This window comes from Natator depressus, chromosome 11 (assembly GCF_965152275.1).
Source record: "Natator depressus isolate rNatDep1 chromosome 11, rNatDep2.hap1, whole genome shotgun sequence".
NCBI classification, from domain to species: Eukaryota; Metazoa; Chordata; order Testudines; family Cheloniidae; genus Natator; species Natator depressus.
The window spans coordinates 61,671,015-61,685,896 of NC_134244.1; the positions used below are offsets into that span (position 1 = coordinate 61,671,015).

Below are 14,882 nucleotides of genomic sequence, written 5' to 3' on the forward strand. Positions count from 1 at the left end.
GTCCTGTGAGCTGGTCTCTTGAACCTCCAATGCCAGTTCTGTGGGAGCCTTATCGACTGTGTCATTAGCAAGAACAGATGCTTTGAAGCAAAGATCCAGGGAAGTGGCTGAAATGCATTTTTTGATCCTGAAAGGATTGATCAAATCTCCTGTACAGTCTTTCTTCACATGTTTTAGCCACACAAGAGATTTTCTTTCAGGTGTCTTCTCTGCGCTGCAAGACTTCCATTAACTGTCAGAAATATCAACGACTGGAACAGCGAGGCTCAGACATGCTGAGTCAGCAATTAGCTCGGCGGTGGCCTTGTTTAGTTGGTCTCAGCATGTTCACAAGGCTTTTCATTAAGGTCCCTCCAGCCATTAGAATGACCCACTAGCTTCATGTTCAAATGGCATAGCAAGTAATGTCTGCCTTTGCTCAACTAGTCTCTCTCTAAACTGCCTTATAAAGCACAAAACCACATCCCAACAAAACCCGCTGTCAGCTGCAGGGAAGCAGTTGGTGGAATTGCCCAAAGAATGAGCACACCTGTGGCTCATACTACTTGGTATTGTTCAAATAGGTCAAGGCAGCACTTTATCACTCCAAAAAGAGACCAGCTGAAAGTCCTCATAAACACAGGGAACATAGAGTTTCAACAGGCTACTACGCCTCTGAAAGAGGTTGTGTTGAAGCGATATTGGATTGTTTTTGGCAGCATTTCAGAAGATTCTTTGATTACACAAACTGATGGAAATGGGAAGAGTTAACAGGTCAAATCAGCCCTGCTATATAAGTAGACACAATTCCACTGAAGTCAACGTATTCTCACCAGGCTGTTTAGCTCAGGCTGTTTTCCTGGCCCAGCGGTGGCGTGATGCAGAGCCAGATCAATGTGTGCGTGTGCACAAAGCAAGGTGCAACTATGTAATTTGTGCAACCTCCTGGTTTTTCAGAGCCTTTGACCATCTTCAAGACCTTCAGTGGGAGCTAGGGTTGCTCAGCACCTCACTCGATGAGGCCACTTTTATTTAGATGCCTAAATGAGGGTTGACTCTAGCTTTGGGAAGCTTGGTATGCAGAGGCCACATTTAGGATTGAGGCCCCCCTTGTGCTAGATGCTGTACAAACACACTGGAAGACATCCCTACCCCGAACAGCTTACAGTTCAAGGCACCAGTTCTGCAATTGGATCCACTCAGACAGCCCCCTGGTACCAGACAGAGCCCCGTTGACTTGACTGGGTCTCTCCAGGGACACGAGGATCTCATGGCAGGACAAAGTCTAAGAAGACAAGCAATACATGGAGGATGAGGATACAGTCAAATATACTCCATTTTCAGAAAGTGCTAAAAACTCAGAAATCCAAGTGGTGTTTTTATTCATGACTGGGTGACTTGCCTTGGAAGCAGTTTTAGCTTCAAGATAATTATACTGTTGCTGTTTGTTTTTTTCTTTTGAGGGTATTTTTTTGGGGGTTGATTGTTTTTGTTTTTCCTTTGAAAAGGCTGGTGGTGAATTATAGAAAGAGAATTTGAATTCAGGAGACCTTGGCCACTGATTATATCTTATCACTGCTTATGCGTGAAGTACAGCTTGTTCTTTTTGCTTCCTCCACTTGTTTATCTCTTGCATCTTCTCCTCCTCCACTACCACTCTGTAGTGAATCACTAGACCCCTCCTCCACTAGAAAACAGCATGGTACTTTTTCAAATGATATTCATTCAGCTGGGATTTGGCAAACACTCTTTGATCTTTTCTCTGCTGATGTTTGCCTTAAAGTGGACAAAGTGGACAAATTCATGTGAAGTCAGTGGAATTTCTCAAGAAATGAACGTGTCTCTGTTACTTTTTGATCATATGTACAGGGAGTACACAAAAGTTTAGTATTTTGTTCAGACAAAATTTGACTTTAACTTCATTTAGCTGATGCAGCAGCAGCACAAAATTGATTGTATGGGTTTTTTTTTTTTTGCAGGTGGGGGAGGAAAGGGATCTGCCTTCTGGTGTTTTGAAACCTGAGCTCAGTCAATCTACAGGTCTCTGTTTGAAGTTCTGGAGATGCATTTGGCGTGATTTTCAAATTGCTCAGTGTTGAGCTAATTCTTCTGTTGATGTTGGTGGTAAAACTTCAATGGGAGCAGACTTAGGCCAATTAAGAGCTTTTCAAAATCCCACCCATCAAGGTCAAAGGAGCTAAGACAGCAGGAGTGCAGTAGGGAGAGGAAACTACACATCTCTAAGTCGTGGTACCTGTGTCAGAGCGAAGGAAAAGAGAAAAGGGCTGTCACATGGTATGCTAATGACACATACCAGCCATAGAGTAGCTGTGTTCATTTTTGTATTGGATAGGCAGAAGAACTGGCACATAAAGTACAGTAAATATCAGCAGTAGCATTTTCCTTCTAAATGCAATATATTTCAGAATTCCAGGGCTTCCACATATTCTATTACAGGAGTAGCGCTTAGAGTGGAATTTATTTTGTGGAATTTATTTTAATGCCATGGGTTAGATAAAGATATCGAGTAGTCTAGATAAACCCAGACAAGTGCTATGCTGAAGGCCTTTTGCTGCTACATGCATTTCCGAGTCCAGTTACATCTGTGGACTTCGCCTGTGTGATCAGATGTGGTTGGCCTTTATACGTACCGCTATCTGTTCCCCCTCCCTAGGGACTGATATATGGTTATAGTCTGAACAGTGACTTGTGCATTTTAAAAAAGCATTACTGTACTCAACACACCTACTCCTGGAGTTTAATACTGTCTGAGTCATATTTGCTTATTTTTCTTACAAAAACAAGTTTGATCCCTTATTTGCACTTCAGGGCCAATCCAGCTACAGCATGGAAAAACTGAGAGCTGGGTTTATTCTGCCTCACGTATCATCAACAAAATTGTCAGCTCAGTTTTGATTGCAAAGTACTTACCACTGGTGATGAAAAGAATCACAAAGAACACAGCTTGATAAGCTTGATATCCAGATAGTAGGATGCGTTTGCAATGCTGGCAGTTAGAAAAATCATCTTCAAGCTTGTAAGCTAAGCAAATTTCAGGCAGAATAAATATAACTCACCCCCACCCCCCACAATGTCATTCTTGTAGAGTCATTTTTTCGGACTATAACTGCACTGAAACGTGTCCTAATTATGTCAATCTTTGGCTTATGCTTTCCAGTGTCATTATTGGTATCCTACCACACTATGGCTGCTGGTGAAAAAGACATCTCCCTTACTGCTCAGGCTTTGTATTTATACAGTGGGTATTTCTCTTCCAGACACTAAACTCCACAGAAGTACAGAGTTTATGCTTGATACAGCACAGGGTTTCTAACTCCCAGTAGTAGCTCTTGATTTATCTGCATTGTTTGCGATGTAGACATTCTTGGCAGGGCTAGTTTTGTCTCAGTCCCTGTAAAATCCTGATCTTTTCACAGAATTCTTCTCGCTAGAATTTTTCTGTCACTATTGGTTTTCACTTCACAGACATATGTCTCAGTTTTCCCAACAGCAGGAACAAAGTTTTCAGTTTATTTGTTATTCCAATCTCTCCCTCCCAACAGCTACCGCCATGAAATGGTGCTGAATGAATGTGCAGTAGTGTTTTTGTTTGTTTTTAAAATGAGAAACACCTCAGGATTGCGCTACTCATGGTATTTTGGTGGAATCCGTGTTGTGAATCCTCTGAGACTATGTTCTGGGCTAGTTCATGCTGGATGTACAGCAAGAACTGACTCACTCATTCTTTCTTCCCGTTTCAGTATCAGTAGAAATTAAGCCCAGTATTCATGTTCCGAATAGAAAGGAAATCCCAGTTTGGGGATCTGTTTGAAGCTGAACATGAAGTTCACCTGGCTGTATACAGCAAACGACTCACTAAACAATTGTGTGTGAGTTTCAATCACTATATGATATTCAAAAAGGGTGCCCCTTAATGTCCACAGTGTAGGTTCTAAGGACCAGCATACCCCATGAAGCAAAATATGAGCTGACGTCCTTTAGAAGAACCAAGAGATGAAGCATCACACAAAGAATATATTGTGGGCTTCATTTTCAAACCTAAGTTAGAGCACCCAACTTTGCCCGTGGGTACTCAAATCAACATGGGCACTCAAAGACCCCTTTAGGGCTCTTGTTCCCATTTGAGCATCCAGGTATAGATCCAAGTGCCCTAACTTAACTACCTGGGTTTGAAAATTGGTCCAATTAACAGGTGGAAATATAATCAACCCTGTGGGACAACTTTGGGTTCCTATGGGAGAACTTCTCCTTTGGATGAGAACTATGAAGTGTCATCAGCTGTGCTTGCTAGCATCTCCAGCTGAGAACTGGAAGGTGTAACATTCATTACAGATGCTAACAGGTGACTGGATCAGGTTCTACTTCTTTTCTCCTTGAACAGAGAGTAAAAGCTACTTGCGGCTGCAGAGCAGTGGGAGGAGAGCGGACCAGCGCACCCGGCTTATCAGCCCTGTGATCTACTTGCCCAGGAGTGCTGTCTGCATGGTGTTCCAGTACCACGCATCTGGCAGGAATGGGATAATGCTGCAGGTGTGGCGGGAAGCAAGCCAGGAGAATAAGCTGTTGTGGATCATCTCGGAAGACCAAGGGGATGAGTGGAAAGAGGGACGGATCATTCTGCCAAGCTACGATATGGACTATCAAGTAAGATGATAAAGGGCCATTTGTTCTGAGCTTCGAGTGGATTTTAGTGATACATATGTCAATATTTCAAAGGGCTGTGCCCATTCATCATTAGGGAACCTCCTCGAGCAGAGCTGTTTTCAATGTATTTCTTATGTTGCTATAGTAACTAAATAACACTCTATTTATTATTCAGAATGTGGCTGTCTTTATAAACAGACTTAGGTCTTTGTTCATCCTGTTGCCTTTTATATTTCTGAAATCTCCCCTTTTACAAATATTTTCCTTCCTTTTCTTTTGGATGATTATCAGGTAATCTAAGAGACACAAAGCCCTAAGGAGCAAACACAAACAAATCCTGCCAGCAGAAAGGTGGGGAGGTGGGAGAGAAGGAGCCCACTTTGAAAGAGAGAATGAAAAAAAAGCAAACACCACTTTCCTGACCTTGGCTCCAAGTCTGGGTGTTGGGGATGGGGGAGGGTGAAATCAGGTCTGTGTGACGCCTTGAGACCAGAAGGCATTCAAGGCAAGCAGATAATATGGACTTAAGGGCCCGATCCTGCCTCCATTGTGTCAGTGGGAAGAGGATTGGGCCCACATAGACACGACCCACGTGCCCAGTCCTGCAAAACCTTTCCAACGCCGCCAGCACCCCATTGTGAAGTTAATGAAAGGGTTTGCAGAACAGTGTATCAATCTCTTCTCCAGCCAAAGAGCAGCTACGGCTGGCTGGTAAGGCAAGGCAAAACTCAGCCAGCTAGCCAGGGAACATGTGCTGCCTATTCTTACTTATTAATGAGTCACTGTGCTCAGCACTGTCCAAAACAGAATGGAAAACATGGTCCCCACCCCGTGGAACTTGGGGTCTGACCCTGCAGTCTCGACTCCTGCAAAACTCCCTGTTGAGGTCAGGGAGAGGTTTCCTTGTGTGAGGACTGCGGGATTGGGCTTCAAGTTATCAGTGGAAAGGAAGCAATGGCTACAAACATGAAGCAAAGGTCTTTGTACCAGTATCCCTGGAGATGTATTGCTGGTATGTGTGCGTTCGTTTGGCTTTTTAATAAAATACCAGTGCACACAATGTGCTTACAGATAAGGGTACTTGGCGTTTAGGTAGTACTTGGCATGTTAAAAGTGATGAACAGCCATTAACTAACTAGCTGAATATTACTTAAATAATGCAGGTATTTTCACTCAGCATTTTTCACAGCTAACTATTATCCCTTTAAACTTACTCCAGGTAGTAAACCTCTTTTTTATTATGTCCTGTGTCCAGTATTCACTCAATGGGGAAGCTCCTCAGCTGGTATAAATCCATGTTGCTCCGTTGACTTCACTGGAACTATGCCGATTAACTCCTGCTGAGCCCATGATAACCAGTGAAACCCCACATCAGTTGTCCTGGTTTGTAGTCCCTGAAAAACGCATTTTATTCAAACAAACTGCAAGTTGGGAATCCAGCTGTCAATTGATGGGCCAAATGATGAACTCCCTGAGTTTTTACTCAGTCCCTACTCAGACAGAACTCTCACTGCCAGTGGAAGTTTTTCCACAGTGAGGACTGGTAAAACTGGGTAAGGACACCAGCATTTGGCCCCTTGCCATTAGCTTCTCAAGTGTGACTGAAAAGTGGGGAGCACATTTTCGGCTTTTTCTCCCAGGGGAACAAGGACTGCTTGCACTGCTTGGGAGTGGAAGCCTAACGGTAACATTTCTGTTCTGATTTGCTTGTAGATTGTGTTTGAGGGTGTTATACGCAAAGGACATTCGGGAGAAATTGCCATCGATGACATCCGGATTGGCTCCGATATCTCCCTAGAGAATTGCATGGGTACGTAAACATCTGTCTCGCGGACTTATAGATTTTTAGGGCTAGAATGGATCTTCGTGACATCTAGTCTGACCTCCAGCATAACGCAGCTCATGGAATTACACCCGGTGATTCTGGTATCCTCTCGGCTGCACAAAATTAGACAAGGAATCACTGTTGCATGCAGCAAAAGTAGTCCAGTTCATGAGGGCCTTTGTTTCTAGGATTCTGCCAAGGGACCGGAACTCTTCTCCTGCCTGAGCTATAGTGATTTTTTGGATTTCAATAAAGCTACTCTGCGTCTGAAGGAAATCAGGAAAAATAAGTCCCTAGGGAACATAGGTACTGGTGTCAAAGGCATCAAGGGGAATATATATGTCTACAGAGGAAGGCTGAAACAATAGGTGGGGTTATTAAAGAATACTCTGTATAAAAAGGACATGCACAAAATTTAAAAGGAAAGTGCTAGACACAGGAAACCAGCTGCCAGTCAGCATTACATGCTTGGAGGGGCTGATGGGTTCAATAGGAGCCTTTTCTAATGAGAAATAAATAGCAGAGGGGTTTTACAGCAGTGTTAACACAATAACGAAAGAGAAGGTTGTGCTAGAATTCATCATTTCCCAATCCAGGGCAAAAGTCAGGTAGACAGGTTCATTAAACATGAAAGCTACATAAGCTTTAAAAACGTTTATTAGGGGTTTACCACTGGAATGGTAATTCAACCGTTCATCCATCTAGCCTACCCATCCCTCTTTTGTATTTAGATAACGGCAATCCCCAGATAATGAACATGGGATAGAGTCTGACACGATGTTCATTTCCATTCATTTCAATGTCACGCAGGGTCTGGCCCTAGAGGAGTGGTGGGTGGAGTTGGACTACGTAAAATATCTAATTAGTAGGGCCTGCGTTGGCAGATGTCCATGGGCCTCCCATTCTGTACAGCAGCAGGAGAAGTGCTTGGCTGTTACACACCTCCTAAGGGGCCACACCCAACCGGCCTGAAATCAGTCTTTCCATTGGAGCTGGCCATGGCCCAAGGTGGACTTAAAAAGGTTCACATCAGCAAGACGTCTCTGCACAGGTTGCCAGGGGCCTCCTAAATTCAGCAAGATAGGTCACTAGGATGAGCGAGAAAATGAACCACACATGACAGTTGTTAGTCACCTTGCTTAATGCACCACTGGAAGGCTCAGATACTGCGGTGATAAGGGCAGTACAAGAACCTGAATAGAATAGAATAGAATAGAATAGAATAGAATAGAGGTCAACGGCTTGTCCTGGAGTGGTTCTGAGCTCCTTGAGTCCCAGTTTCTTTGAAGCTTTTAACTCTACTGACCGTTTGCCCTTGTGCCCAAAGAGCTAATTTTGCATGTGAAAAATTCTGTGTTGGCATTTGACAAACATGGCATGGCGTCCATAGCATAAAAAAGAAACACGAATGATGAATAATGTTAATAACTTTTTTCTTTTCTATCTTTTTTAAAATACTCAAACTTGCTTGATTAGCCAATATTTTGTTTTTATCTACATGTAAGTAAAACTTTAAGTGTTAAAACAAAGCCCTTTGTAAGTCATAAAGGTCCAAAAAATGTTAGACTAGCTCTAAAAATTGCTTCAAACTGCTACATAGATTTACTTGTATCTTTTCAGGAACTTAAATCTGGACCTATGAACCTAATAGTAAATGGTGATATTTTGGTTTTGATCATGCCTGACAAAGGGATTTTTAAATGGTTTTAACTGAAAAATGTAATGCTATCTCGGCTGTAAGGTCACTTCCAAAGCCACCATAGCAATATGAAACAATATGCACATACCACATTCCCTCTTTGTCAGCACCATAAAAGTAACTGACAAAGGTAACAGGCTACTGTTTTTAAAATGTAATCCTGGGAAGTAATCTGATTCCTTTTCAGCCTGAAAAGAACTCTAATAACTCTCAATAATTTTTTCCTTTGGAAAACCTGTCACTCGTGTTCTGAACTTGAGCGATGATTTCACAGTGCTCTATACAGCCACAGCCTGGTTGTATGACTCACAGGCATAATGCAGAAGTAATCTAAAAATACTCAGAAGTCTATTACTTTTGAGAACAAATAATCACTAATAAGCACTGATTATTGCTTTTCAGATCCAGTAATTTGTAACAGATCACTTCTTCAAAGTAACTTCAAAAATCACACTCCTTTGTTTATTGGAACTGTAAGACAGAGGGATGCATGGCTAGCCAGAAGTGACATGGCCTGTGAAAATTGAAACTAGAGATGGGCTGGAACCCAGACCCCAGATCCAAACACCACTTCTGAACTTGGGGCATATTGTACCCTGAAGTCTGGATCTAAATCCAACTTTTTAGTTCAGACCAATCTCAGACTGCCTATGATGGCATGTGGCCCATTGGTAACTACCAGTAGCAAATATTACCAACGGCTGGAGATGGGACACTAGATGGAGAGTTACTACAGATAATTCTCTCCCAGGTATCAGCCTTGTGGGTCTTGCCCACATGCTCAGGGTCTAATTGATCACCATATTTGGGGTTGGGAAGGAATTTTCCTCGAGGTCAGATTGTCAGAGACCCTGGGGGTTTTTTTTGCCTTCCTCTGCAGCATGAGGCACGAGACATCTGCTGGTTTAAACTAGTGTAAATGGTGAATTCTCTGTAACTTGAAGTCTTTAAACCATGATTTGAGGACTTCAGTAACTCAGCCAGAAGGGAGGGGTCATTACAGGAGTGAGTGGCTGAGGTTCTGTGGCCAGCAACATGAAGGAGGTCAGACTAGATGATCACGATAGTCCCTTCTGACCTTAAAGTCTGTAAGTCTATGAAAGAGGGGCTTCTGCAATATTGTGAAATCCACACCCCTGCTTCCACTGAGGGGCTCCTGTGAGCAGTGTTTCCTAGATATGGTTACCACCTTTTAAATTAAAAAAAACAAAACAAAAAAAAAACAGCACCCTCCCGGGCCCCCAAGGCAAGCCTACCACAACCCCAACAACAAGGTAACTCCACAACACCCCCTTCAACAGCCACTTATAGTATCTAGAGAGGTAATGATTAATAACTTCATTGATAACAAATGGGCATTTGTTTTATCAGGATATTTTGCAAGCCAGTCTTTGTAGTCTGTTTCGTTTAGCCCATTGTCACTGAATGTGCAGTTTCTGATTCAGACTTTTTTTTTTCCGGGCATGTAGTAGGATCACTCGCACCATTTCCCTGATCGTCTATTATTTCATGCCTCGCACATGTCCTGACTTTCGCGTGACTCAAACCCCCACTCATATACACGGGCAGACAGTTGCTGTATTTTCAACAAGTTTGATCCGTTATTGCTTAAACTGCAGAAGTGGGAACACTGCAGCATCTTTAGCTGGACACAGAAATTTTTAACATCAGCTATCGCAGTGTATTGTGATAATCATGCAAATCTTTAGACCCACACTAAAGAAACCCCGGCAGATTACATTATTTTTCTGGCAACTGGCAAATCCATAAAAAAAACTGTCCAGTCCGATTAAATTCTGGCCACTTGGTAACCCTGTTCCCAGACAGTGGCTTGTGGGCCCAGTGTGGAGGGGGCCTGGGTGAGCAGGTTTGGAGAACAAGCCCACCCCGCACTCACCCCACAGCATCAGCTCCTGTCCTGCTCCAGCAGCCAGGCCAAAACTGAGTGGCACTGCGGCCCAACAGGCCAGGTCACAACATCCAGTATGGGGAGCTGGGCCCGACCCCGGGAGACAAGAGCTGCTACTGCCAGTGGGTGCAGGGCGGGCTTGCTCTCCAAACCTTCCTCCTGCACCCCACCCTGGGCCTCTCCTCGACCCCAGGCCAGGATTAGGATTTCAGTGCCAGGGCAGAGGGTGTTGTTGCAGGTGGTGAGTGCTTCCTCACAAGGCCAGGAGAATGCAGTGGAGGAGGAGAAGGATGCTGGTGTATGATTTTGGGCCCCACCCAGGAACTTATATACAACAGGTGGGTCGCCTTACTAAAAAGTTTGGGAACCACTGGATTAAGGCTCCCCATTTAGTCCCAGGGATCACAGATGCTAATGTTGGGCCTGAGGAGATGTCACTGATAAGTAACTAGGGGCACATCCGACGTGATCTTCTGTTTGTTTTAAACATTCTCCTCTCTAAAACCAGAATATTTTTTTCCCTTTGCAGAACCCATCACAGCTTTCCCAGGTGAGAACTTCTACATTCCAGGTAAAACGGCACTTATTAGAATAACTTTTCTGATGGCATGATTTCATTTTTGGTTTTTATTTTTTTAATCAGTGTGCGTGCATATGAAAATAATGTGCACTGTTACGAGACAAGAGAAACGGTAAATGTGCAATATGCCTTCCCAACAGCACATGGCACTAGCCTATGCACTCTTCCTGGAAGCAGGGACGGGGGTAGCAGAGCAGGCTTTGCTACCTCATGTCTAATTAAAGTTCGGAAACCCATAATGGAGACAAATAAGACCAGATAAAGTGCTCTGCTTTGCAATGCCCAGTGAGGCGCAATAAAGCTTAAATGTAGGACCCAGGAGCAAAGAGAAACCACCGACAGATTTAACCAGAAAGATTGGTAGTGAGTTAAGAGTAAAAGGGGTGGCAGAGATTTATTTGAGCATGAAGATGGGTGCTTTCCAGCGGACAGATGCCAAAGCTATTAGTGAGGTACAGAGGCTGCAGACCTGCCTGCAAGGAGAAGGAAATTAGGAGGTAGAATTGGAAGAACAACTGCCACCAGGAGTTTGGAAGTTGACATTCAATGAAAGGGAAACAAGGTGAAATGGTGCATTTAATAGCGTAATGCTAGTCTAAAGAATAGCAAATGGGATTCTTCTCTTTGATAAAACCTACAGAGTAAAACAAAAGGAAAAGGAATTCAGAGATAGTGCCTGCTCATTAAACATGTTTCTGGTTCAGCGGGGATGCTGTTTTCTACCCTGAAAAAATGTGAGCTGTCCTCTTCTCGGGAAGGTTTTTCATCTCTTTCCCAGTGTCTGATGCTGGCTACCTCTCCGGGAGCGAATGCGTAGGTTGTCAAACTCCAAAAAAGGAAAAGCAGGAATCCTTAGTTTCAAAAAGTTCTGCCTATTTAGAAATGGCCCCTTTATTTTCAGCATATAATATCCCTCCTGACCATCTCTCCTAACCTGTTGCGTTGAACTGTTAAAAGGTGTTGGGTTTCACTCCAGAAGTAGCTGCTTTTCAGTGATTGGTGAAGCTGTTCCTTTGTCAATAGTTTGCAAAGGGCTTTGGGATCTATGGTTCCAGATGAAAATTATCCAAAGCCCACTGACGTTGCCAGAGAATCTCCCATTGACTTCAGTGGGGTTTGGACCAGCCTGTAAGTTATTAGCATTAGAAGAGGCACACTCAGAGTTAACGGTGAGCTAATGTTATAGTTATGGTAATATTCTTAATGTAAGCGTTCTAGGTATTTGGCTTGTTTATATATCCTTCCACTGAGACCCACGGCCTTGGTGAGAAGCTGGTACAGTATTTTAGCCCGATGATGTAAAGGCTTGTAACCATTACACAGACCATTCCTATATGCTGCTATATAATGTACTTTCTTTTCCTAAAGGCGCTAACCAGCCTGTGCTCTTGGGCTCTTTCCTATTACAAACTGCCTTTGAGACTGTGTCATACTGGCATAGTGTCTCAGGGAACCCAGGCACCACTGGACTCTCTGTTCCTTTTGCGGAGAACCTCTGCAGAGCATTCAGAGAGAGACTGGGACATGAACTAAAAATAAGGAGTGAAATCCTGGCCCTGTTGAAATCAGTGGCCAAACTTCCATTGACTTCAATAGTGCTGCGATTTCATTCAACACACACAATCCCCAGCCCATGTGCAGGCACAAGTAGGAGGCGGGTGGCACTGGCTGGAGACCCTCATCCACGAACAGCCTTCCCAGTAGCTGAAACTCAGGGAGGAGGTTATCACCAGCTAAATACCTCCCACCTGTGAGCTCTCCCAGGGCCTGGCTGGTGAGGGGGAAAGGAGAGGCAGATGGGCCAGACCGGCAGTAGGAGGGAGTGGGAACAAGGGCTTTCTGTGTTGCAGGGAGGAGAGTAGCCGTTTTCTGGCTGATTGTTGTGTCCCAGAGGTGATAGAAATACCAGCAGTTCTCCCCTCCCACCACCCTGTGTTCACGTGCACTGGTTTGTTCACTGTGACTTAACAGCAAATCCCAGTGTTTGGTTTCTAGATGGCGAAAGTGGTCAAGGAAGGCTGAGTCTCAGGCTAAACCAGAGGTGTCTAAAGAGCACTTTCTAATCTGAAGGCTGCCAAGAGAGTTCTATTGCTACGACTGTTATTACTCCATACGTGTGCTCTGGGCCACCATCTCCTTTACTGCTGAGGTACTGTTACAGGTCCCATCATGCACTGCTCCATCTCAATGCAGAGACTGGGCACACCGATCAAGATGGAGTGTTACATGGTAGGACCTGTGGTCTCCACAGCTCTCATCTCTATTTCAAGGAGGAGGATGGCTGGAATCAACCTGTCCTTATGCTAATTAGGTGCATCCCTTTGGCTCCTGGCAGGACAAAGTTCATGCTCCCCTAGATTAATGTCCTTTTAATATCCAGCAAAACTGCTTGCTCAAGGGGCAGATTAAAAAACCCAGATGGTTTAACAATGACCTGGTGTGTGTGCATGGGCTGTGGTAGGTCTAATGTACATCTCAGCAAGTGGGTCAGGCTTTGATAAGACCAGTCAAGTGTGCATAAACTATGACCCCATTTGAGATATGGAACATCTGACCCTGACAAAAAAGGCATTACAAGATCCAGTGTCTAGAAGCTGAATGAAGCTAGAGAAATTCAGGAGCAAGTTTTTAACCATTACCACAACTTTCCTGGGGACGTGGTAGATTCTCCATCACCTGATGGTGTTAGATGGTATAGTTATTCTACATCATTAAAAATGGATGTCTGTCTAGCTCTAGCTCAACCAGCAGGTATGGGCTTGGTGCAGGAGTCATTTGGTTGAAATACTATGGCCTGTGTTATACAGGAAGTCAGACTAGATAGTCATAATGGCCCTTTCTGGCCTTGGAATCTACAAAAAACCCTGCCATGTTAATAATCCATTTTGGCATATTTTTCAGTGATTTCTAAGTGGACCGTGTATCTGTGACATGGTTGTGGCACAGGGCCACAGACCACATTTTAGGGGTTCTAGACATATTATTTTCTACTTTTGTCCTTTATGATTTTTATTCTTACCTAACTAAATCTTTGGTTTTAATGTTAAATGCTGTAATTGCTGTGTGGCTGGGAGGGTGGGGTGGTAGTGGGTAGACAGCACAAGGGTGAACATCAGCACACGCTGCACACACACAAAACGTCCCAGAGCCTGTGGTCTGAATCAGACTTACAATGATATGCATCCCAAGTCATGCATAAAACAAAGTGCACACAAACCTGACGGAAACAGAAATGCAGGGGTTTTTTAGATCTAGGGCTCTAATGAATGAAAGAAAGGAGAGAGCGTGGGATGTGTGGGAGAACATAAGGGAGACCAGAAAAATGATGTAGTTAAGAGGATGGGTTTTTTTCATCTTAGCAGAGCACTTATCTATATATAAAATAAACTTTCAGAAAACAAAGGGCCAATAAAAACAGAGCTGATAACATCAGTGTACTCTATGCATGTACTGAATGACTGGCAGCTATTTTTAGCAGTCGACAGCATAAGGAAGAACTACTGTTAATGCTACAAGTTGGTTTTGTTAACGCTTGGAGACAAATGAGTGGGATTCCTTAACTAGTTGAGTTCCTAAATTGACTTCCCAGGCCTCTGCTATCTCCTCAGCCTACTTTGGGCCAGTGTGATGTAGTAATTAAAGCAAGAGATCTGGGACTAGATCCTTGGGACTGGGCTGAGCTGCACTCAGTACTGGACCTGAGTGGGGTGGAGCAGAGGTGGCTTGAAGCCATCTTTATGCCCTCCCAGTTCTGAGCTGGCCATGGCCTGGCTCAGTTTCTGGAGCAAGTTAGAGTAGCATAAGGGTTGGTCTAAGTTGCACTGGGGCTTAGCCTCAAAGGAGCTGGGTATCTTTGGAGTCCAATGGTGCTCTAGTCCCACTCTCTCTCCCCCCAGCCGTGCCAGCTGCACCAGTGGGGCTGGGAAGGGGTGGTATAGAATTGACTGCACAGGCCCTATACCATCTTCTGGGGTTAGGACTTCTAGTTTCTCTTCACATTTCTGGCCCCACCTGATGTACAGCCCTGGGTGTTAACCTCTCTGTGCCTCAGTGTGCTTCTCTAATGAATTCATGTCTGGTAGTCAGGGCCTCCTGGACTCCATGGCACAAAGAGACCAAACTCTGCAGCCACAACCCCTAAAATCCACTGTGACATTAACTGATCACCCTTCTGTTCCCCTCTCCTCAATCCCCACACGTGCGATGGCTCAGACCTGAAGGTGCT

At 44.1% G+C, this 14,882-nt stretch overlaps 1 protein-coding gene across 5 annotated transcripts in view; it reads left to right on the forward strand.

Moving 5' to 3' along the window:
- Positions 1-14,882, forward strand: part of NRP2 (neuropilin 2) — a 121,578-nt gene that overhangs the window by 79,294 nt on the left and 27,402 nt on the right. For 3 of the 5 annotated variants that reach the window (XM_074967988.1, XM_074967990.1, XM_074967991.1), the window contains exons 13-15: positions 4,382-4,644; positions 6,358-6,454; positions 10,607-10,648. In XM_074967988.1, coding sequence (XP_074824089.1) covers positions 4,382-4,644; positions 6,358-6,454; positions 10,607-10,648 — 402 coding nt within the window. The remainder of the gene's footprint in view (positions 1-4,381; positions 4,645-6,357; positions 6,455-10,606; positions 10,649-14,882) is intronic. The other 2 variants (XM_074967989.1, XM_074967992.1) reach the window with 1 other exon arrangement.